This window comes from Megalopta genalis, chromosome 1 (genome assembly GCF_051020955.1).
Source record: "Megalopta genalis isolate 19385.01 chromosome 1, iyMegGena1_principal, whole genome shotgun sequence".
Taxonomy (NCBI): domain Eukaryota; kingdom Metazoa; phylum Arthropoda; class Insecta; order Hymenoptera; family Halictidae; genus Megalopta; species Megalopta genalis.
Genome location: NC_135013.1, coordinates 43570677 through 43597767, shown reverse-complemented (window position 1 = coordinate 43597767; position 27091 = coordinate 43570677). Strand labels below are relative to the sequence as shown.

General features: G+C 30.7%; 1 protein-coding gene across 10 annotated transcripts in view; it reads right to left on the bottom strand.

The window, feature by feature from the left end:
* The window catches only part of Frl (formin-like protein), a 161986-nt gene that overhangs the window by 41236 nt on the left and 93659 nt on the right, over positions 1 to 27091 (bottom strand). Inside the window, exons 1-2 of one of the 10 annotated variants that reach the window (XM_033477801.2) lie at positions 1422 to 2022; positions 1212 to 1312 (exon numbers count right to left, since the gene is read on the bottom strand). The exons of 8 other annotated variants lie outside the window; for them this stretch is intronic. In XM_033477801.2, the coding sequence (XP_033333692.1) occupies positions 1212 to 1312; positions 1422 to 1653 (333 nt within the window). In that variant the 5' untranslated portion in view covers positions 1654 to 2022. Of the gene's footprint in view, positions 1 to 1211; positions 1313 to 1421; positions 2023 to 27091 lie in introns of those variants that run through there. One more of the 10 variants, XM_076528260.1, reaches the window with a different exon arrangement.

Below are 27091 nucleotides of genomic sequence, written 5' to 3'. Positions count from 1 at the left end.
TCAAAACTAATATTTTTGTGCATAAAAAATAGCCGACCGTTAGAAGTTGTTCGAGGTGTACAAATTACGTGACTAACTTTGTAAATTTATTTATAAAATCATACAAATTTCATTGTAAATAATTATTCTACAGTAATTTTCACTAATCATTTATACAGTGGCACTGAACTTTTAAATTTCATATGAATTTTATTACAAATAATTACAAAAGGTGAATAAAGTCTGCAGAAGTAATATTTGCAAAATAAAATTGTGCAATTAATTTTTAGCGTAAAGCCTGTGGTTGCCGTGTAAACAGATACGCAACGTTGCGTGCTTACACTTTTACTAATTCATCAATTAATTTCAACTAGCATATTAAACTCGCTCGAACATTATCAAACTTTTCAAAAGATACAATAAAGTAGAATTTAAAAAAACGTAGCATCCATAATTATTTCTTATTTACGATATTATTAAACAAAATTTTTTAATTATATATATAAATATATTTATTCTCTTGAAGAATAAACATTTCCACTTACGAGGTTAAATTTTATTCGAGAATTAATCAAGTTAAATAAATTAAATATAAAGGAAAGTTAATTATAATCGTAAAGAAATCTTTCTTCGTACGATGCTTTATTAAAAAAAAAATTGCGAGTTGACTGCATATTTATCGTACTTCATATTAAATAAGAGTACTAAATAATTTTGTTATAAATTCTACATCTCTCTTTTAATATAAATTTTACGTAAAAATAATATAATTATACTCTGTATAAAACATAACATATCGTTTGACGTTATTTATTTCCATCGAAGATTTCCCATAATTTTTGAAAGTGATCTAACATTTAAAATTTCAAAGACGAAATCTAAGAAATAAACATTTCAGATGAAGAATTTCATCATTCACAAGAAGAATTTAATAATATTGTTACACATATCAAGATTATTAAAAGAAATAATTCATTTCAATTACTTTTTGAGTCTTCCAATCGTTTTGAAAAATGTTTACTTCGCAAGAATATCCACAGTTCAACAATAATTTATGTATCGCAACGTATCGCAGTCGTATTTCAAATACCGCGAGCATCGAGTGATATTACCGACCGAGCAATTTCTAAGTTTAGGGGATGCAAGGTTCGAGACGTTCGAGCGATATATTTGGGTGAGAAATCCTTATCAGAAATTCCGTATACTATTATTACGACAGTAGAAGAACTTACTTTGGTCAATACTTCCATAGTTTGATTGCTGTTATCCCGATCGGACAGAAAGTTGAAACAATCGAAAGCGAACCATTTGGACACATAAATGTCTCCCTTCCCTGCGAGTAGAACAAACGCGATCCATTGTAGATATAACTAGTTTAAGAGGGGAATTAAAACTGGAGTTTAAAACTAGTTTAACTCCGTGTGCTCGTAATTAATACGTACCTGATCGAGTAATCAGACTCTTTTTTTGCCGGGATTTTTCTCTCCGGTAGGTGCCCATCAGCGATTTCATTTTGTTTTTGAGTTCGGCAACAGGTAAGTTCAGAATCGAACTTATTTCTCGCCAGGAGCACTCCCTTATCGCGCTGTTGTGATAATCGTAGTGTTTCGGGTCCCACAACGACCGATGCCTCTTGTAGACCTCGATGAAGATTTTACACTTCTCGTTGTCCATGCTCGGGAACGAAGCGTGTGCTATGGAGGCCGGGACTGCTTCAGAGCCGTTCGAACAGAACAAGCAGATCGCAGTGAGGCAGCCCGAAGCACGATGGAAACCCGACTGGCAGCGACTCGACTCGATTCGAGGCAGACTCGGGACGAGGCAAACATGGAGGCGCGACAGGTATCTACGTCACGAGCCGTGCCTCGCGAGGCAGTCCAACATTCAGCGGTGGGGTCGAGCGAGTCGCGAGCACCGAACAACACGGAATTTCTGAACGAAACTGTGGAGTCCGCGGCATTTGTCGGAAGCACGCGTTCGTTCGCTTTTCACAGTCCGTTTTCGTCTTCCGGTGCAAAATTTATGACAATTCAGCGATGGGATCGAACCAGTCGCGAGCATCGACAACAAAAAACTATTTTAGTTGATTGCGGTTCTGGTCGTTTTTTGACAACCTTTTTACCATTTTCCCTTTTCCAGGGAAAATAATTTATCTAATTTATTAATTACACCCCTGTTTATTTCACGGGATTTTTTACACGATTTTGATATAGCACAGTCTAGAAAAATAAATTTAATTTCTTTTTTACACGATTTCATTCGATTTAGCACGGTTAAGAAAGTTGCTTGATTTAAATTTTAAGGACGTTTATTTCCAGTGATCGCAAATTTCTAGGTATATATTAATGTATCTACCGTGTAAAAACAAAATTGAGTGAATAGAAATTTAGCAATGGAGTCGAGCGAGTTACAGGTACCGATCAAAAATAAGAGTGTTGGGTTCGCAGATTCGGTTTAAATTAAAAGTATGGTTCCATTGGCTTTACACGGCCTCTTTTTATCGGACACTATTTTCCTTCTTCGAGTGCAAACTTAGCAAAAGAATCGAACACCGACCAAACAGAAGAACGCAGAGTGTACAGCTTTTGACAACACTCGGACGCCTTTTTTTTGTTTTTCAGTTGAATAAATTGTAGCAATTTAACCACGGAGTCGTGCGAATTACTTTTCTTCGTCTTCAAGCTTCAAATAAATGCACTGTCAAGGCCACCATTCTGATCAAATTGTTTAGTCACAGTATATTCTCGTCTTTAATTGCCGAGGTCAAAGAAATGATTTTTGTATTGAGTCATTGGACAGCTAAGAATTCTACCAAAATATTTCTATAACAATATTCACACATCTAACTTCGATTTTTTAAAACACAAAAATACGATTTATATTTCGATCTATCCACAATGTTTTCGGAGTTTTGAGATTGTTTAATAGAAGAGTAAAATAAATAAATTTAATATTGTGCCGCTTATCACTATGTCTCTGGTCTTCTCTATACTAATCCTTTGAATAGAATTCGTAATTTGGCTAACATTTATAATAACGACAATCATTGATGATTTTAATGAATTTATAAACCAACTATATAATGTTATTAGAAGCTAAGATGCTTAGTTTGCGTTTGTTTTGTATAGTCTAATGATATTGTTATCATTCCCATTATCGTTGTTATTATTGTATTATTATTATTATTATTATTATTATTATTATTATTATTATTACTATTATTGTTATTATGTTGAATTTCTGTAAATAAATTACATAAAACTAAATAAAATTGAATTAAATTATTCACTAACAAATTCGGTATAATGTTATCGAAAGGAATAAGCCGAAATTCGTCGTTCAGATGAAAATTCGTCGTGTCTGAGTCTTTGAAAATCATTTTTTTAACTGTACGATGAGCTGCACAGTCTTGGTAAATGTCCTGAATGTTTTTCACGGCAGTTCCCTCACCGTTACACCTATCCGGGTTTCGTAGAGCATGACATGACACGAAGGAATCTTTCCTTCGCTCATTCGAAAACCTTTGTTTGCAATGTAAACACTGTCGAATCACAAAAACGAGCTGTTATGCCACGCACTTTTTATGCCACGTTTAGTTTGGAGAAGCAACAACAGATATATCACTTGCGGATAAATAATTTATTGATGTCTATATTAAGTCGATAAGATTTAGAATCGTTTTTCATTGCATGTCTCGCGTTACAGTTTGTAAACGCGGAGAGAGAACAAAGAAGCACAGCTTACTATTTTGTGGCTATAAGGAAGAACGCTGCAAGTCTAATATTAATGTATTAATGTCAATTAACGCATTAGTTGAACTGTAGCATATACGATTTACGTGTTTGTCAGAAGGAAATCGCTAAAAAGAAATTCGATAAGTTCATAAAAATTATACATTTTGAAGAACTAAGCATTGGTGATCAGAGCTTTAAGTCGGAACTTTATCTCGGAAGTGAAAACATGTGATATGCGGCTTTCTTCCTTGCAACCACAGGATTAATTTACAGCTGTTCCAAATCGTATACTTCGGTAAATAACAAACCCGTTGTTCTGTTCACATCGCAAAAAGAATCTGTTATTACACAATGGAATTGTACGAATTTTTAAATAGACGCAGTAATTACGACGAACGTAGAATGTATTGTATTGAGCGTGGAAGTGAAATGCAATTTGACCGTGATCTACTGGTATTTAAGTTTCGCGAACGGTTTTACGTTAAGAATAGAAACGTGTCAAATAAGATTGTAATTTAAGAATTATAGTCCGTGCGGAAACGCTTCTTATACGATTGAAATACTTTTCATTGAATATGTATCCAGCTTTGTTGTCAAAGAGCAAAAGCTTTTGCTTCTTCGCAATGACGTTTTTAGAAATGTTTACACAAAGTTGCCGAAATGTTACACGAATGTACACTGTTACACGAAATACATACGTGTTGAACAGCGTAACTTTTTACTTAGTTTTTCTTAGATGTATATAGCAGAATTTCATTAATCGAGATTTTATTTAAATGGAATTTAATTTATTTTCGAATTTAATGGACTTTAATTTGGACATTATTCCGAACACAGTTGCAGATTGAACGAGTTTGTGTCGCGAATGACATTTTTCGATTAGGAAACATTTTGTTTTTAGGATGAAATTGTTAAAACGGACGAGACTGATGTAGAAAACCGTATGAGAAAACAGGATTCGATTAATAATATAGTAATTCGATTAGTAATATTACAGTAAACGATTGTGTATTGAATCTTTAGGTCACTCGAAACATTACTGATTATTATCCATAATTGTTGAAATAACGTCGAGTTGTCAACTACAAAATGAGTTTCGTCGATTTGTAAAATGAAGCAGAAATACAAAAAGGCACAATGTGCACAATTGATACGAAATATCATTGAATTTTCGTTTCGATGACGTTTTTACTGTGATGTGAAATATTCACATGAAACATTTCCTATTTAACGCTCTGAGTGTCACGTCACTCATACATGACTAACACGATTTTTTAAACAGATCTGAAAATTAATTTTTACTACAATCTATTAAATAAGTCAAGCTTTGGTAGAATTTGCGATATATAAGAGGGTTACAAAAACAAATGCTATAATAAATCTTGTCTTATCTATTCTTATTATTTATTGGACAAGTTTGTCTGATTTTCTGTCTATTTAACGTGTTTATAATATACCATAAAATTTAATAGAGAACTGCGAGTGTTGTTTCTTTATTGTATTATCTGATTCACCACTAATTCAAATTTCAAAGCAAATTTGACAATAAACTATTTTCATGAATAACTTGAGGTCTAAAGTTGAGAACAATCAGTGAACATTTATAGGGAAAAGTTACTGAAAATGTTATTCTCTACTTTCTGCATAATTACCGAAATTATATTCAATTATGCGAAAAGTTTGATACGCGATTTTTAAAGACATTCAAATACAAAAGTTTTCTGAACTCGTTTCATAAGGCCATTTTCGAAAAATTGATAAATGAATTGATCCGATTTGATTTCACCTGCTTCCACGATATCATAACTTTGTTATCTTTGTTATTGTTATAATTAAATCAAAGGCTTGTTAAGAGTTCGCTGTAATTAAATGCGAGTAAATCTGACACTCGTTTGGTAACTTGAAGAATTTCATAATTTTCGTGTTCATATTTTAAGCAAGGTTTACAAACTGCCAATAAACAATATTTAATGATGTATTGTTCTACAACTTTTCGACATTTTTCTTGTTGATTTTTATTGATAAAATACTGAATCAAATACTTTTTTAACAATCTTACAAATATTTTCGAAAAACGAAAACACTTTTCTAACAACCTGTTATAATATCGATTTTTAAAACGATCATGTAAGGTCTTTGTTTCGATTAACTTTTACGAGAAACTGATAATAATCGATCATTGTCTATTTTGGTTGTTACATTGATTCCATAATCGATATTTTTCAGTTTTCCATTAGTTTCGAAATTTCTTTCGTACTGATTTTCCTACAATCAATGTCACAGATTGTTACAAATATAAATTGTTATAAAGAAAGTGAAACATTTAAACAAATTAAATAAATGAAACAGCTACGGATCTGTCACTCACACACATTAGATTGTTCAGGATTGAAAATTGATAAACGGAAGATTTAGATGCCTGTTTGAAATTTTTATTTTACATTATAATTAACATTAAAAATGGAGTGAAAATGCGACACAATGAAAATGATTATACATTTGTTTCAACACGTTTGATCATAGAATGAACTTTTTCAATTATGAATTTTCTACTAACGCTTCTATGTAAAATTTAATTAGAGTAATTAATATTAAAATAATATATTGAAAACTAATTTATGTTGAGAATGAATCAGCGATTTCTTCACGTTACAAATAGACTGAGAATCATTGTACAAAATAAAAATGCCAATTTTAATTGCAACAAATAATAGTTACATAGAAATATATTTTCTTTATCAACTATATTTTTGTCATATTTTCGCACTATATGTTGCCTATATAACTTTTTTTATAAATGCATACCGTCCGAAATTTAGTTGTAAATATTCTAAACTCGTTTACAAGTGATTTCCCTTTTCAAAATTCAATAGTTTAACAATAATATAGCAATAGATTTTCAAATCTTTCTGATATTTTCATTGGATTATATTTCACCTACATAGCTATTTTATAAATACATGCAATCCAAAGTTTAATTATAAATATTCTAAACTAGTTTGTATGAGTTGTTAAAATATAAAGCACTTGCAGTATCGACACTTCGCAAATGCCTTGTTTTCTGTATCACACGAATGTTTTTCGGATGATTCTCTTCTCTAACGTTAAATATTGGTCATGGTTCTTTGTTGGAAAAGTTCGTACATCTTAAAAGAACGGAATAAAAATAAATTGCAACTTTGTCGATATTCATAGAGTCACGTAATACATAAAATATCGTCCGCGCAGTAAATTTTAGACAGTGGTCCTATTTAAAGGTTAAACGATTTTGAAGTTGATTTATGTTTCATTATTTTTCCATTCGCTGAGTAAAACGTCGATATTGACAGAAAAAGATTATATTTTTCTCCAATTAGATAAAACTCCAACCATTTGTGTTTTCTTATTTGTGTGTGTGTGTTAGAACAATCGTCAGTTTTACGTAAATATATAGTGTTATTTTATACAAATGCGAAGGTTTATATAGATAAATGTACAATTTGGTGGTTATTAAGCCATGCAATATGTAAGGTAACTTAAGTGATTACTTTATTGCTATTAATTTTAGTAATAATATTATTAAGTAGTAAGTATAAAAAGCAGCTACTGTAGTATTGTACAACTAATATGTGTACTAAACTTTGTCAAATGTTCGTTAGATATGAATTTATTGCAATATAACAACCCTGCTAGTAAGCAGGGTTCTGCAGAATTACGATTGAATTACTCACGAAGGAATTATAACTACAAAGTAATTCCATTATATTATAATTCAATCACATTGTAATTCGTTACTTAGATCTCCATTCAAGTCAATTACGTTGTAACTCACAATAGCAATTGAATACAATTACAAAATACGAAGTAATTAAATTATATTAATTACGAATTACAATGTAATCGAATTAAAATGAAGAATTACTATGTAATTGAATTAAAATGAAGAATTATTATGCAATTGAATTAAAATGAAGAATTATTATGTAATTGAATTAAAATGAAGAATTATTATGCAATTGAATTAAAATGAAGAATTACTATGTAATTGAATTAAAATGAAGAATTACGATGTAACTGAATAAAAATTACAAATTCAAAGATAATAAAATAACCTGTAATAAGAGAAGAAAATACGTAGAGGTAGGAGAGACGAAAAATGAGTATACGAAAGAAAAACATAAAAATGCATCTCGTTTCTTCAAAATTCTGACTTGTAATTTAAAGAATTATGTTTCAATTACACTGTATTCTATTTGAATAGGACAGCATACATTCTATTTAAATTATACTCGTGATTAAAATAATTAGCAATTAAATTAACTGTAAAGTTTGAATTATGTGATTGAATTACAACGTAGTCGAATCACCATGTAATTGAAATACAATGAGATTAAATTACGAAATTTAATTACAATGCAATTGAGTTAGCACAACTCGACATACCAGCATGACGTATAACCAGCGTGGATTAATGATTTTCATTTCAATACGCTATACAAATTTATTATTCATAAGGGTAATTAAAGGGCACTATCAGCAATAATAATCCATTTATTTAATATGTTATACCTTCGATTTCTCAATTCGTCAAATTTCTTATTACATTTTGCAACAATTTATCCTCATGCTCGATACTAAACTTTATTTCACTATGTAGAAATATCTTATGTACTACATCATTTAAGTGAGGGATTGTGCCTTATTATAGTGAATTGGGCATAGAAATTCAATTGTTGTGTTCCCGTTTAATATATAAAAAAGAGATGCTGAACGTATTTACAATATTTCGGTAACGATGGGAACATCTTTCGCGATTTAATTCTCGTCACTTGAATTACTAATAACTTACTGCGGATGTTTATGTACCGTAAAGATTGTGTGCATTAGTTATAAGAAATAAGAACCAAATAGAAGTTTCTTTCTGTATTTAATCATTCTCTAATAAGTTGAAATTGATGTATCGATATTCTTAAATGAATCTTTTCACTGTTTTAAATTTCATCTGGTATTTTATCATTCCAATAAGTTGGAATTAATGTATCGATATTCATAAACTTTGAATCTTTTCACTGTTTTAAATTTCATCTAGTATTTCATCATTTTAATAAGTTAACATTAATGTATTGATATTCTTAATTTTTTCATTTTTTCATTTATATAAATTTCATCTACTTACCTTTGCCATAAATGCATAAAATCCTGTGCCTAGTTATTATCTTTATCTCAGCCTTGGAGTCATGAAATTTGGACTTGTTTTACAGTTTCCTTCCACAGATCTTGAAGCCTATTATATGTCACACTTTAGTTTAGCTTGGTAATATTATATTAAATTTCTAATGATTAAAATGGACCAACTCGGAAGTGCTCCTATTGTTGCAAACTACTTGAAAATATCTAGAAAACTGTTTTCATTTAACAAGTCGCGATTATGTTGATCGCAGCTGCCGCGTTTGAGGTTCCCTGACGATACAATCACTACGACATACTTGTTATTACAATTTTCGCTGTGAGAATTACTCCTGTCAAATTTTTCCATTGTTTATTATCTCTCGTCGGCTAGTACAAATGAATTTTAAAACGAGGCTTGTAGTGGATTCTAAAAAAATTAAGCAAATCACAGTCTGCATAGCAAACGTTGCCATGTTACACATATCAGTTTTCCATGGACTCTGCTATTAATGATTCATAAGTTTTCTTAGAAACGTATTAAAAAACGAATTGATTAAGTAAATAACAATATAAGTTCCTTCTTCCTCATTTAAAATTAATTTCAAAAACTAGTTCGAAACGAAGTTTTATTTGAAACGATCGTTCAAGAATGTGATGGAAAATGTTTGTATTAATGAGGATTACAAAAGAATGACTAAAACTAATTAATTATTCATAATACTATTGAAATTTTTAATTGGGAGAGTAAACGCCTGAACGAAGTTCTATCATTGTGCTAAGTTATGGCTAGCTAGTAAGTTATGGTAATTCAAATGGACTAGAATTTGAGAAATTCACATATAATTGTCTGTGCATTAATAATTATACGGCGGATCTTTATGCAAAATAAAAAGTTTCAGCATCTATTGCAAAAAAGGTGTCACTTAGATGTTACATTCTTCGTCTTTGATAATTTTAATAGATCGCAAGTAATATGTCTACATTACTAAACAGTTTTTATTTTCCTAGTGTTTCGATATTGCGAATACTAATTTTTTTCATAAATGGATAAAATCCGCAGTCAACTGATAATTTAATATTGGTATGTTGACGTGTATATTGCATACATATAAATCATATTGAAGACAGGATCACACTATGCAGGAGAATTCTATTTTTAAAGAACACATGATTCATGGATTTAAACGTTTGCTCTATAAACGTAATCTTCAATGTAAACAACAGAAACATAGATCACAATTCCAGCTCTGTAGGTTATTTTTACCTTCTGAATTTGAATGATAGTTGCTAAAAGATATACGCGGTGAACATTTCTGCAGTAATGGAAGAAACTGAAATAACGCTATTGCGAATCCAATATTACTAACGATCGGAATATTATTGAGAAATTGTTCCAGTTGGTATGATTAATGAATAAAAACAGCTGCAAAGTGCAATGCTTTCGGCTTTTTTTTCAAATTGCTAATAAATGTAGCATGGTTAGCTGTGCATGGAAGGAGACTGTATAATTAAAAATCAATTGACACATTATTGTAACTTCGTATCGTACGAAATTATAATTAACAGAAAAATAAACGATTAGATGTCATTCACTCTGCACACGCAATGTATCATGATTCATGTTTCAATCTTTATTGAAAAAAACTCGATAAGCACCGAATTAATTGCTTTATCCAGAACTTATCGATTTTGCAGAAAGATTTTTATATCACAATACGAACATAGTTTTAATCATTAAATATAAAATGTATACTGTAATTAGTAGACCGTAGTTTTTTATGCGAATTTTCGCATATTTTTCAGTGTATTTCAGTGAACTCAAAGATTACTCACCACGAAAATAAAGAAAAACGTTATTTAGGTATCGTTAATATTTGAATAAAATTTGATATTTTAACAAATATATGTCTTATTAAATTAAAAGTACGTACTATAGTTGAAGCATATAATGCAGTATTGTTTTATTTAGTGCAAACGACACAAAAAAAGGAATAATAAAATGAAAAATTTTTTTAGATAAGTAAAAAAAATAAAAGATACAAAAATAAAATAAAAATAAAAAATTATGACGACGCAATTATGACACAATACGAATCTTTATGAACGTATGTTCAATGAATCGAATTTATTGAATAAATTCGCCATAGATATATCTTTTAAATTTATGGTTACAGAGTTACGTGTTTTCCACTATTTCGATTCATTTTGCGAATAATAAGTAACCGGTACGATTGCAGATAACGAGCTGTTCACAATTATAGTTGTTTTCCGAAAGGAAGTACTTGAAGTTGTAATAATCTATTGTCAAATTTTTACTAATTATTCGTAGAACGGATCTTATACTGCACTCCACTTTGGAAAGGAAAGCATTAATGTCCCACGTTATCCTTGGTATAATAAATGATTCTTTATTAGACTAATTAATATCCTTTTTATTGTACAATGGTTTTAATTGCGCGTGTTCTAAATCTGAGATGTCGGATTTTACTGTAATTAAAACCATAATTGATGATCCGGATTTTAAGATAAAAATTGTACTCTCTAGAAGAAAGGAACGCATTAAAGAATTTACGACAAGGAAATGAAGTACCGGTGTAAATGTTAATAACATCAGTGGGACTAGTGGCAAACTTTTTTCAAATAACAATTAGAATATATATATAAAATCGACAGATAATTATTCAAATGAGTATTATTCTACTGTAATTTATTTAATTGACTTCCTGCATGAAATGATTGAATTTCCTGAATAAAGTCCTAAAATCTTTGAAAAAATTAAAGAAAAGAATAAAAACAGCCGAAATATTCGATTGTGCAATAAACAATAAATATGCAATAAACAACAAATGTGCAATAAACAACAAATGTGCAATAAACAACAAATGTGCAATATGAAATCAATTCTATTTTATTTAATATTATTTGATAAACGGTAAATTTTAATAAAATTCCGCAATAATTTTATTTATTTGAAACTCAACACATTATTTACCAACGAGTGCTAAATGTTTGTTTAAGAATCTGCGATTCGCTACTAAGAATTTATCTTACCGAATTTGCCAGTAACAGTAGCAATTTCGATTATCAGTCAACACACCGGACCGAGTATTAAAATCAATTAATATCTTTTCAGATTGTTACGTGACAGAATTGTTTTAAATTATCATGAATAGTTCTCTGGTAAATAATGTGCTAACAATACGTATCCAATAGTAAATATAACCTGGACGCGTCAGTTTCATTTAATTCGTTGACAAATTTTGAACACTGCGAAAATTATTATTTCCATTATTCGAAACGATTACAGATTAGTAGAATGCGAGGCGACAAGTTTGACATTGATTGCGCCGCACTCAATCCCATCACTAGTCGGAAGCTTTAGGAGAGCTAGAGACGCGTATAGTCGACGCTTTTCTAAATCCGTTCGGAAAACATACGGCTCGATGCGCGCGTCACATTAAAAAAGCATCAGACATACAATCTCATTCACAGAGGCGCATTTCTCTGTCTACCGACGATATAAGATTGCGTGTTTTTTTTATCTACGAATATGTGTCAATATTATTGATAGACATGAGATCAATATGTAATGAGCTGTACCAATCAATTTAGTATCTCGTGTTTGCCGATACCTCTTCCGATCAGAAAAGATGTCGATTAATAGGATATTATTAAAAATATAGATCGTGTTAATAAAGTTTACTTTAAAGGATTACATAGAGCGAATCATTTAATTCTTTTACCCTAAATTTTTCTTGCAAACTATGTGCATACACAAATGTCTCGAATAAAAGTTGTTTCGTATGAAGTGAAGCATACACGGCAACAATTAATGTTGTGTTATTTTTCTTTTTTATCGAAATATGACTGTCACTTGACAAAATATGAAACACTTATACATGTATCACTCGCACTACTTAATTATCTACGTGCTTTGAAAATTTCAACATTTCAACATTCAAATTGCACATTTTGAACATTTTTTGCATTAAAAATTAACTAAAGAATATCTCGGTAAATATTAACTTCTGAACTCTTTCAACTTAATAATATTGTACTGTGTATTTAGTAGACTTTTGAATGGCATGATTGAGTCTTGCACGTTATAGTTAAAAAACTCAACACCTTATATTTTGATAAACAACGAAAATTGCAAACAATTAATTGTTGCGGTGTATGCTACTCTTTATATCGAACAACTGACGTTCGAAACATTGTTTTATGCAACATGTAATATACAGGGAAAAGAGTTAAATAACTCACCCTGTATAGAATATTATAATAATCGAAAACTAATTTTTTAAAAGAATATTTTAAATTATACCGCGAGTGCTTTGCAAAAATGATTTTGTGAATCATTATCTTCTGATGTACACCATATAGTCTAGCAGACTGAGAAATTGTTATTCTAAAACATTGTCTGCACTCTACAAATGTGTTCAATTTTTTATTTAGAATTAATTAGAATATTCTTATTTTTCATAAGAATATTTTGAAATCTGACCAAACAAAACTGATTTAGTTAAGATTTTTTTAAACTATAGTCAATATATTTTTTACAGTATTTTTATCATGTCTATTAAATTTCTGAAAGCTAAAAATAAAACTATTTTAAAAATTCATATTTCTTATGTAAAATGAATATTGAATTTCAAGATGCTAAAATTGTTCTATATAAATATATCTAACGCAATAAATAATTAAACGCCTAATTGGAAGTGCTATTTCGTTCTAATAACGGAACAATAGGAGGATTTAATTGTAAATGAAAAGATGATTATAATGTACACACGTTCTACAAAAACATTAATGAAATGACAAAAATCTAAATATTGAAATATAACTCCCTAAATGCCATTCGACACACGTACATATTCTAATTGTTTAAAACGATTCCTATAGTGGAGATTTAATAGAATTATTTCAGTTTGCATTAAGATTGAAAGTAAGCAGAAAATAAAAGTATTTGTTCAAAATTCCACTAATTAGCAGTATTCTAATTACAACATAAAATATGAAGTATAAAATTATAGAAATTGGGATGTTTCTAATTAATAAAATCTATGCTCCTTATTTCTAATACCAAAATATTCAATATTTGTACAAAATTAGAGGAGATCTGACAAATTATTTCTCTTCGATACAATCATGCAATTACGCTCGTTATAAATATATTAATATTAATATTTTCATGCTAGATATTTTTTTAAATGTATAAATAACGTCAAGAACTTCGAGTTTCAGACCATTTCCTAAAACATTTTTGTTTTCCTTATCAAATAATTTAAACTATATTATTCAATTAATAAAAATAAATAATATTTAATTAATATTGTTTAGTTAATTAATATTGTTATATAGTTAATAGTTAATATAGTTAATATAGTTAATTAATATTGTTTATTGGTAATCCAGTTTTCACGAATTAATCTACGAATTGCGGATATCGGGTCATTATGACCTAATATATTTAAATCGTCATATAATTACTCCATTTTTAGCAATTAAATCAAATAAATTGCTGTTGCACGAGGAACAATGAAAACATCGCTAGGTCTACGAGAAGTATCTTCAAAAATATGTTTTAAAAGATTGATACCGCATTTTCAATAAAAATTTATCCTTTTATAGATCGTTTTCTCTTTTTCCTTAATCAAATTAATTCTTTAGCACATGAAATTCGCCCTCTAGCAAATTGAATTCAATTATTTGTAATTATGTGTAATCAAATTCATATTAAATGAATTAAGATTAATTATTCGTAGTAGAAGTATTATTTCATATACAAGTATTTATATTCATATCCAATTTAAAAATTGGATAAAAGACGCCAATTTTGTTTCGTAAAAAGGTTATTTGCAAAATGGTGAATGTGACTTGCAAGAGAATTAATTGTATATTCAGAATCTCTCTTTAAATAAAGTTGATAATCCTCATAAAATCGTCAAGTGTTTATATTTACGAAAATGGTCAGTCGTTTGAGAGTTAATGAATAGAAATTTTAACTAAAAAAGAAATGCTGTTCCTAATTTACGAAATTAACAAAGTAATAACGTTCCAGGAATTAAATGGAATTAAAAAATTCTCGAAAAGGGCGAGCATTCTGACGCGAAAGAGTCACGGAGCTCGCGGAAATTGTTAAATCGGTGTAAACAGGACCGCGAGTATAAGCATATCTAAGAATCTTCGCTCGTGTGTTGGGGATGCTGCACGTTTTTTGCGACCCGTGTTCGTTGTATCGTATTATAACACGGCTTGCATTACATCCGTGTCGGGTGGAGCTGGATTCACACTACCCGGTAACGTAGCCCGTTGTTGGAAGCCGCGCCGCGCCGGTAGTCTTTAAGAGGCTATTACGCTCAACAAAAAAATTCTATCGTTTCAATTTTTCTCATTATCCTTCACGGTTTTATATTTATGTGAACTCGCAACGAGTTCCAGATAGCAACGATTTCAATTTGTTAGTCCAATATGCACTTGAACAGAGTTGTCCGTTGTTTAAATAAAATTTTATTTCAACAATATTCCGAATAAATTTATTAGCCTAATCTTCCATATAAATCCTACGAATAAAATTTTAATCGAACAACATTTTAAATAAAATTTTATTCGACCGGTCTTTCAAATAAATTCGAATAAATCTTTCTAATGAAATTTTATTCGACTAATATTTCCAATAAAGTTTTGTTCGAATGAAATATGTGAAACAGGGTTGCGCAGAATCACAATTGAATAACTCCAGGAGTTGTAATTATAATTACAAAGTAATTCGATTATATTATAATTCAATCAGATTGTAATTCGTAATTTAGATTTAAGTAATCAAATATGGTAAATAAGTAATCAAATTGCATTAACTACGAATTACGATGTAATTCAATTACGATTACGAATTACGGAGTAATTGAATTAAAATTACGAATTACGATGTAATTGAATTCAAGTTACAAATTACGACATAATTGGATTAGAATTACGGATTACGGTGTAATTGAATTAAAATTACAATGTAACTGAATTCAAATTATGAATTAAAAGATAATAAATTAATAGGTAATAAAACAAGAAAACACGTAGAAGAGACAAAAATTGAGTATACTGTTTCGAACTGCATCTGCTAATTTTTGTCATAAATGCACAAAATAATATGTGCTTCGGTTTTTGATTAACTAATAATATGAGCTTCGGTTTTTGATTAACTGGAAAAAGAGTGAGAAAGTTCATATTTCATGGCTCGAAAGCTGAAATATAGATATTAATAATAACATAAAAGCACGTATTTGGATTAATTCGCTGTAATGAATCTTCGACGAAAGAAGTTAATGTTTTTCTTCGAAATACACAAATCTCTCGACACGAATCACCCACACGCGCGCGCGCACGCTACGTGCGTCATTATGTATTACGCACTACAATTATCTCGTTCGCGAATCTTCGCACGCACTACGATTGTTCTTTTCGTGACTGTTAATTCCACGCCCTGTGCGTTTATATACGAACCAGACAATGAGCATCCGAGCAAACCTAAAGTAAAAAGGGTAAACTGGAGTCTGCGAAGGAATTCAATTTACGCGTCCGCAGTTGGCGAATGAAACTGAATCGCGGCTTTCGAAACTCAATGTAACAGACAATTTAGCAGGTTGACTGCCATGTCGCCCATATATGGGTAACGTAATTAATTTCCATATTTGAGAATGAATTTTTGCGTTAATATATTCAGCATACGAAATTTGATCAGGACTTAAAAAATGCAAGAAAGTTGTGTAAGTATTCGGTATCGTGCATCTTCATTTTTCAATGTTCGTTTCATTCAATAAATTAATTTTGATTTTATGGGATTTCCATGTTGTTGGATTAGCCGTGAGAATGCTGTTAATACAGTTTGGTCTTCGCATTTCACATTGACCGGAATGAAAACTCTGTATAGAAAAGCAAATGTTTACCTCAGTCGGATAGTTGCAAATTAAAGTTAAAATTCGTATCGGGCGTGGTATTTTATAAATTATAGAGTAGTGCAGCCGGTTATATGGTCCAATTGCTGTGCCTTTGGTTTATATTAACTTTATATTTATCGAATAAGACATATTATGTTTTTTTATTCTTTTCTTTAAATTTATTTTTGAATAACAAACTTTAATATGTCTTATTTGATAAATATAAAATTAATTATGCCCGAAAACAGACCAGACGCACAGCAATTGGTCACCCCAGAGTAACCGGCTCCACTATCCTATGAATAATATAAACTGTTACAAGCTGTTTTCTTAGAATATAATAATGATATTCAAGTAACTCTTGCACGAGTTTTTTTAAAGTAGAATTTTTGATTGGAAACGCGTTGATAAAAATGTTTACAAGCAAACGGTGCGTAGCTTGATTAATAAATCATTCATTTCAATTAGAAAAGATTTTTCTCACTGCTGAAATAATCCGATATTTCATTTTATACGATTTAATAATTAAATGGTTCAAGGGGTTCATACGTTTAGTGTGAAACACATTTCTACAGGGCTACTATGCTAAAGAAATCGTTTTATACAATAATAATAATGATAATGATAATGATGATGATAATAATGATAATAATAATAATAATAATAATAATAATAATAATAATAATAATAATAATAATAATAATAATAATAATAATGATAATGATAATAATAATAACAACAACAATAATAATAATACCGCGTCGTTATTGAATAATAATCCCTTGGATCACAAATGGAAGAAAATAAGGGATCTGTTAATGTTGAACAAATTAATATAATATGTTAACGGAAAAAAATAATTTGCTGCTTTATTAAGTCAATTGCTATTAACCACTGTTATTGTTATACTCGCCATAGCACGAAATGTTGCAATTTCTTTGTGAAAAGTACAGTAATTTCTCTCTTATTCGCACTGAGATGGACAATTTGGAAAGAGGAGATACGATTATTCGAGCTTTGCGGCTCGTTTTTACAGTTGTTGACAATCGGTAACTATAAAAACGAGCCGCAAAGCTCGAATAATCATAAATTGTCCCAAATTCTTCCCAACTTGTCCATTTTTGTGCGCAATCTCTGCTCGTATTAGGGAGAAATTACTGTATACTCGTCGAAAACAGCTAACTCGTTAAATGCGAAACTATGTCCCATTTTCTACACATACGCAAGAACTTCTTTCGAATGTCAAGAAATTTTGAATTCTCTTATGACAATCGAATAAGAAGAAGTTTACAATATTGAAGTTCTTAAGTGTTACGTATAGATGAGAAGTATGTATTGTGCGCTAGTTAAGTCCAGCCTCGGATGAAAATAGGTGAACACTAGCGAACGAAACTACACGATTTCCGTAGAAAGATTTAAATTCGTGAGAAAAGTGCACGCTCTGATCTGAAATTCCCATGCACCATGATACCTTAGATTCAGATCTCGGAAGTGAACGCGCCGTGTCGCAAGATTCTGCTGATAAATCACAATTGAAATGAGAAACTGCGCAAGATGATCGAAACATTAGCAAGTCAGAAGCGCACGGAACAGTTACCGATTCATCTTGAGGAATGCGTCGCAGGGAGTGACTTAGAATTGTGCACGGAGAAAGTGTTGCAGCGAGTGAAAGAGGAGGATGCGGAGAAGGGGCGAATAAATGAGAACGATAAAGGGGATTCGTTCGTGCGATGCTAATCCGCATGCAAGCCGTTTTCGCTGGAACTCGATAAACGCGCGCTTCCACGCTGCAGGGCCGCTTTTATCCTCCGTCGCGTCTTTCCCAGCCGGATGTATATTTTGCTAAATGCAGTTTCTAGGAAGCTGCATCTAAAAGATGGTAATTACCGGACTGCGAATTTTTATGCAAAATAAAAATCATTCGCATCAGTTACAAGAAACAGGAACTAAATAGCAGATTCCTTTTCTCTTTAATAATTTTAACAGATCCAAAATAATACATTGACATTCATCAATTCCTTGAATCTTTCTATCTTATATTGCAACCAGCCAATATTGCCACAACTGCATTACTTCTCGTTGACTTTCAAAACACTTAAATACAGTGACTCGCATTAATATTCGTACATCTTCTATTAGATCATTAAGTATGAAATGCAGTAAAATTATAAAGTATATTTTATACTCAATGACCTAATAAAATATGAATAACTTTTTTTTTTATTTTGCTATACTTGGAATGACAAAAAATGATGAAGAACTCCTGTTTTTTAACTTTCTAATCTGAACTTACAACGAAAATTAAGAAAGTGCCTTTTGTAGGTCTCGGTGTAAATCGGTTATTACAGGGTCAAGCTACAGGCGATGAAAGGTCGAAACTTGCAGACTTCTTGCAGTTTCTGATTCAAAGTGATGAAAATTATGAGAAATCTGCGATTTTTGCGATCGTAAATTGCTTGTAACTCATAACAACGTCAACCGATATTGATGACATTTTCAGCGTGCATGTAAGTTACGGAGACAATTTAAAACCTATTGTTTAATTTTTCGTTATAAGTTCATACAAAAAAAAGTTAAAAAACGCGAGTTTCTTATTTTTCTTCATTCCAACCAATTACAATTTCTAAAAAAAAATGTGTAGACACTTTTCAGTAAAGTAATTTCTCTAACAACTCAACGAAATACAAGTTCATTCGTCCACCTTGAAAAAAGTTATTCTGTATTAAAAGGTATCCGAATATCAATGCGAGTCACTGCACGTTGTGAAACTCAATGTTCTGAACAACTGTTAAATTAACTCTAATAAACTCTGAAATTACACATTTATGGCCAACTTCTCGTTTTTTATAATGTGATTTTCTATAAGTGTTCCTACTAACACAGAATAAATAATGAAATTAATTTTTTAATGGCATTTATAAATGATAATACAATTATGGGATAGAAGAACAAATACAAGAGATACAAGAACAAATATTCGATATACAATATAAATGAATTTCGAACAAACTTCTGTATCGTACGGTGGCGTCAATAATTACAAAAATCATTGCAACTACTCCAATAGCTCCTAGTATTAGCTAATTTATGTCTGAATTCCGCTAATATGTATTTTTATTCACATCAACAAAATATTGTAAAAAAACCTTTGTTGGAATTCTGCACATGTGCACAGAAATGGAGAATTTAAATTAAAAGTTAACTAGACAAAATTACGTTATTTGAGAAACTTTCAATGAATTAATCCCACTGCGTTATTCGAGTTTATTTTGTCGGGTTATTTTTATTACGATGGTATAATTGTGTAATCAAATGATGTGAGAGAGAAGAGAGGTGATTCAAATGGTTAATGTTGGTGTGCGCCTGAAATTGTTTTAGAGATCTGTATTAATATTTTTGATATTTTATTTAATAAATTGAGAGATAAAATATCGTTAATAAAATATTATTATCAATATATTTTACATACACACATGGATTAGAAATTATTTAGCACTATTTATTGTTAAGAATTTCAAGCCGGAATAAATTGAGCAATTTATTATCATATATTTTTATACATTTCCACATTAACAATATTTCTATCGAAAGTGTCATAAGACACCTTTTAACAATTTTTATTTAACGCTATTTTTACCAAAGGGCTTAAAGTACATCTTTTAACAATTTTTAATAAAAATTATTTCTCGTTTTATGTTTTCTATTACTGTGTTTTGTTGTTTTCTATCACTTCCCGACTCTTGCTAAAAGTCAACGCAAAATGAATTCGGTAAATTGTATAATAAAAAATATCGATTAAAATAATATTAATGAAATAACTATAATAAAGTTTAAAATACATATACTATACTACGCTTACCATGCGGCAGGTGAGTTTCAACTGTGAAGTTGGAGAACAAACGAAAGAGCAATCTGAAGAAACCCTGTAGAAATAAAAACGCGAGCGTTTCGCAGAAATACAAAAGCTAGAGGTACACGTCGTAAACAAACACTGACATAGAAAATGTTTCTAAAAAGAATTAGCTCCTCATATATTTGTTAGTACGAAGAAAACACGTGATCTGTATTGTAAGTTGGACACTAGGTTCCTTCGTCGTGTAAAATGGCTGTTGAAACTCCTTTTTTTTATGAGCGAACAGAACAGTTCGCATGTACTTCAGTTGCCTTTGTGTTTGGATGCAGTGAAAGGGAAAAGGCATAAAGGATTTCCCGAAAAAGTTCATGAAAGGTTTCTGCGGTTTAGGTGGACCATTCGGCTCGTTAAACCGAGGAGAGTTAAACAGCTAGGGTGGAATTCGTCTCGAGTGGAAATTACTTTTTTTCTCCCTTGCGAGCTTTGCTGGTGCTGTGGAAAGTACAAAATGGATTTAACGAGTCGTCTGGATCGAAGGGAACGAGATCCGCGGAGATTAAGCAGCTTCACTTTTCAGATTATCTCGAGCATTACGAGCGTTCGTGTGACGAACTTTCGAGAGGGCATCATAATCGATATTGTATACCTAAGACGTAAACATTTATTGGGATAGCAAAATTTTAGTTTGCCGCAAATATTGCAGACGCGATAAATATAATTCATGGGAATATTTTTGTGCACAAAATGATCTGCAAAAACCACATTGCCTACCCAGGAATATTCTCATTTATTTGATAAGGTTTTCAGTTCTTATTCGGCATGATTCTGTGCAGATGATGATTTTGTAAATTATAAGTTGATATTTTTTCTTTTTGATATTTTTCATAATCTGAATGTTCTTCCTTCTGATATTTCAAAATCTTAATATTTTTCTTTTCGATGCTTCGAAGTCTCAACATTTTTCTTTTCGATATTTCAAATTTTCAATATTTTTCTTTTTCATATTTCGAAATCTCAATATTTTTCTTCGCCATATTTCGAAATCTAACAATTTCTACTTCAGATATTTTAAAAGCGCGACATTTTTTGATCGATACTTGAAAATCTCAATATTTTTTTTTTACATATTTAAAAATCTCAATATTCTTTTATCTGATATTTCAAAATCTCAATATTCTTCTTTCTGATATTTCAAAATCCCAATATTCTTCTTTTTGATATTTCAAAATCTCAACATTTTTTTTACAAATTCAAGAATCTCAATATTTTTCTTTTACATATTTGAAAATCTCACTATTTTCCTTTCTGAAATACGTAGTTTTACTACTAGTCTTTTAATTAAAATCAATGAATGCAACTGAATGCGATCAAATTAAAAAAATAAAAGAAAGAGAAAATCCTGTCAGCACGGATGACTTCTAATGTTATACATATATTTACTATGATATTATACATATATGTCCTACTTGTTTACAAACTTTTTTTTGTACTGATTGTTAATCTGTCAATAGATACGACGTGAACGTCTTAAAAGTCTTATCTCGTATGTACTTGCTCCCTCTTGAAAATTGTCATATACGTTTCGAATTGGCGGTTCATTCAACGTTATCTACCGGCTTGTTGTAAATCAAAGACTTCGTCACCGCTGCAACACAAAAAGGCTGTTGGAAACAAGATCGTATCAGACACACGCTTACATTCACTTCCTTTTTTTTACTTTCCTTGTGCTGAGTTCGCCAGTAAAGTTATGTCCACTTGGCATACATATTTTAACACTTCAAACCGTTGGAAATATTTCATTGTGATCTTATAAGGTCATAGTGGCAGTTTTCATTGATAATTCGGTATTCTTATTTTCAAGGTTACTGTATTTAAATTAAACATTTTTTAACTTAGTTCATAATAGAAAAATGCTTGTAAAAATCTATCGTAATTTAAATATCTTTAAAAACAACTCACTGTAATTCAAATTTTGATTAAAAATCTATTGTAATTTATATTCTCATTAAAGATTCTATTATAATTTAAACTGTTAATAAAAGCTCATTATAATTATATTTACCTTTATTTGATCTTAATTATAATTGAAATTTATATTAAAAATCTATTAGAATATACATTTTTACTGAAAATTACAATTTACTCCGTTACAAATTAAGTCTCTACTAAAAGTTTCCTATAAATTAAATTTACATTAAAAATTTATCCTAATAAAAGAACACTATTTAAAATTTATAGTCATTTATATTCTAATTGAAAACTCTATTACAATTTACATTCATAACTCGTCAAAAACAGCTAACTGATTAAGGTATTTTTTGTTAAATTATTCACTTCATAAAAGTATTGTATTTAAACAAAATATGAAGATAAGCAACTATAATACAGTAACTTATATACTTTTCAAAGAGATTGCAACAGTCAACTGGTTAATTTTCTACTTTAAAAGGACTATTAGAAAACTGTCTGTACGTAAAGACAGAAAGTCATTTTTTTACATTATCATAACATTTCCCTTCCTATTATTAACTAAGTACAGAATGAAACATTTCATACTACAACTCGGAGTATAACATATTCAATTGATGTAGCATAATAAATGAAATAAAATAATAACGCCACAGTAAGTAAGTAGGTTCATTTATGCAACTAAGATGTCAGTACCACTTTGCATGAATCAGATAAAATGTACATCGTAGGTAGATAAATAACACCAGATCGATTCAATATTCGAGGGATTACCTTTCAAGTGAATAAAAAGTATCCAGCAAGCGAAAACTTGTTTGGAGATTGAAGTACTGATACAGCCGATGTTCTCTTTCACGATTCCTCTTTAAAGCGAATCGGAAAAATCGAACGGAGGGCGTTACCAAAATAATAATTTATATACATGTATGACTTCGTAATTTTCTTCTTTCATTTGTTAACGTCTCGTCGACAACCTGTTCATTAGCGACAATTAATTTAGCGTTCAGACTTCATTGTTGTGTTTAAAATTTAAAAAAATAACAAAATAATTCAATATTTGGGATTTCTATTATTTGAATCGGATCGATATTATTTTTATTTTCAAATAACAGCATAGAAAACGACGGTTCGGAGTGAATTATTCCAAATAGTTACATATTTCTTATTTTCATTTCAAACAAAATTCGTCCACTTATAAAAAATGTGAAAAATGGTGTGAGTGAATTTTTTGCTAGATTGATTTAATATTATTTAATTATATTTAATTCAATATTTCATTTGATTTGTTTTTATTATTTCAAGTTAAAGCTTCAAAGCGGCTTGCATAAAAGAATTCTAACATTTTTGTATGTTCATTATACGCAAATTAACTTTTTTGACCTAACCCATTTCTGCTTCCAACAGTTCAAATATATACAGCGAGTTTTGAATGCAAGACCAGTTATTAAGATTTAGCTTTCCTGTACTCAAGAAAATCGCGCAACGGGTGACGTGGTTCAACGATCTACATTCTACATTAATGCATCTTCCATCATCTACGCTCTTCATGGATCAGAAGAGGCGTCCCTTTCGATAACACTTTCGCCCGACGTCGGTTAAACTTAAGATTAAACTCACTTAAGTATACCTCTACAAACGCAGACGAAGCTGGCAAATGACTAAATATGTTGTGCCGATGGTGCTGGCTTTTATACAGTGTTCCCTTAACTTTCGCATACATCTTTTCGAGCACTTCTATTAATCTGACAAAAAAATGCTTCAACAGTTGAAAAACATCAGTTTTTATCATGCCAACAAATTGCAATTTTTGAAAATAATTTTTTAGCCTTTGCCTCTAACATTCCAAACAAAATTTAAATCGCTCGGCCTAACTATAAAAAAATGATTTCGTTTTGAAAGGTGTGTGAGTTAAAAGAATGGTGTGACTTACCCACTGTATGTTAGAATCCTCACAAAGTTCCTCGAATATTCGGTCTCTTGGGTTAATTTTATGGGAACCCCATATACGTATAATGTATAATGATGTCTAGGTGATTAATATCACCTAATAGTGGGAAGGGTATGGGAAGTTTCGTTCATTAAATCTTGTAGTTCCATAAATGTAGGAGCATGGCTGTTCGTAATTTAAATGTTACAAATGGATACGTACCCTATTGAAATAAGATGGAATTTGCTACTGCTTCAAAATTAGTTTTGAGTGGAATACAATAATTTCTCCCTAATTCGCGCTCAGATTGCACACAAAAATAGACAATTTGGGAAGAGAAGATACGATTATTTGAGCATTGCGTCTCGTTTTTATAGTTGTTGACAATCGGTAACTATAAAAACGAGCCGCAGGGCTCGAACAATCGTATTTCCTCTTCCCAAATTGTCCACTTTTGTGCACAATCTGGGCGCGAATTAGGGAGAATTTACTGTATGTTGATGTGAAATGTCGTTTCTCATATAATGTAGCAACAAACTTCGCTAGCATGAAGAGTTGTTACACAGTTTTTATAATATGACTTGTATCCACTTATCGTAGTGCAGTGATTGGTTTTAAAATTTGTTTCTTGTACGCATATTACAGCATGGTTGAATTCTTCTCGTAATATGCCCAGATTTTCGCTTTGGTGGTGAAATTCGTTAGTGTTCCATTGGATGATGGTCTGAATCATTTTTCTTTAAACTCCTTTTAATTTGATTCAGCGAATGAATCTTCTTCTGTGTCTTCGTTGGAGATACTAATTTCTTTATTTTTAGATACTCGAGTAAATTGTTTTAATATTCTGATAATTCAATTTGTCATAACACTTTCTGCGAAAAGAAGATATGTGTAGCCAACAGTTTTTTTGATATCATCAATGAAATCATAGCATATGGACTACGAGCATCCTTCAGATTTTTCAATGAAACTGTTTCAATTGTTGAGTTACCCTTAACTCACTGACGATTATTTCATAGTCAATCATTTCACCGACACGATTCCATCGACACATTATATCGCCGACAAAATTAACTCGTCGACACTTTCAGTTCACTGACAGGTGAATTTCTCGACGGTCATTTCGCTGACAGTCATTTCATAGGCAATCATCTCCCCTACAATTTGTAATTGTCAATGTCGACTTCTAGCGCGTATAACGATTTTTATTTAGCTACTGATGATATGCTTATACAGAGTGACCGTTTAAGTGGACTCAGTAGAATATTTCGCGAGGGATTATAGTTATCAAAAACACATGTTCCTACAAAAGTTCTTTGCTATAGAGGGGAGCATTAGATAATATAATATTCCTACAGGTATAGTGGTGGGGGAGATATTGAAATCAAATTAATATTTTTAAATAGGATCTTGTATTTTTTATCCATAATATAACAGCATTTGTTGAAACGAATACAATGACCTACAGCATGATATCATTCCATATAGTAAAAATGATATAAATGAAACGTATATGCGGAAAATATGTAGGAACATATTTTTGATAACTTTTTAATCCCTCGCGAAACATTCCACCGAGTCTACTTAAACGGATTATCCTGTATGTGTAGTTATCGGTACATGACAATGTATCATGAAATTTATATTTATTTCCTCGCGTAGAAAATTTGCAACGCTACTGATATTCCATCACTTATTGCTAAGTATTAACAATTTCGCTTTATTAACATTAACAATAATACAAATTAATAATGAATACACAAAATAAATTACTATCTGAATTAACATTATTTTAATCGAAACATTTATTTATTTTTATTACATAAATGAACTCATAATGACTTTATTAATAATGTAAAGAATGGAGTATCTTACATAATCATTACGTATACACATTATGAGCTAGTGCTCTGACAAAATTTATTTCTGTATTTTATATTGCCCGATTTTCTATAATTCTTTGCATTCTTTCGTTCCTCATGTTATCTTTCTTCTTCTTTTTTATTGGTGGTTCACCGTGAAATACTCGCACAAAAGTATTTTGTATTGTAATCAGTTCTTTTTGTATATCGTTTATTATTTGCAACAATGAAATATTATGACAATCAAGGATGCATTGTCAATGTCGATACCATGATTTAATGGAACTCGATATCGATGGAAGCATTTGTCGGTAAAATGAATGTCGGTGAACTGAAAGTGTCGATGAGTTAACCCCCGTCTACTATGCCAGAGTCACGGCGAGTAAGTGTGGAGAGGACCGCAAATATGTAGTAGTAGAATATCAGTGTGAGTCAGAAATGACTCCAGCACAGAAGGTTGCGCTTCAGTAGTTGGAGAGTTAATATTGTCGGCAAAGCAAGGTGTCGATGAAATAATCGTCGGTGAGCTCAGGGTAACAACCCTTCTAGTTTATTTAACACGTTGACTGCCGCGTCACCCGTATTCGGGTGACAGCAAAAGTTCTCATCAGGCCACGTCACCCGTAATTCGGGTGACGCTGATTTGACTATTTACAAAGGATTTCCGAAAATATTTCGACAAATAT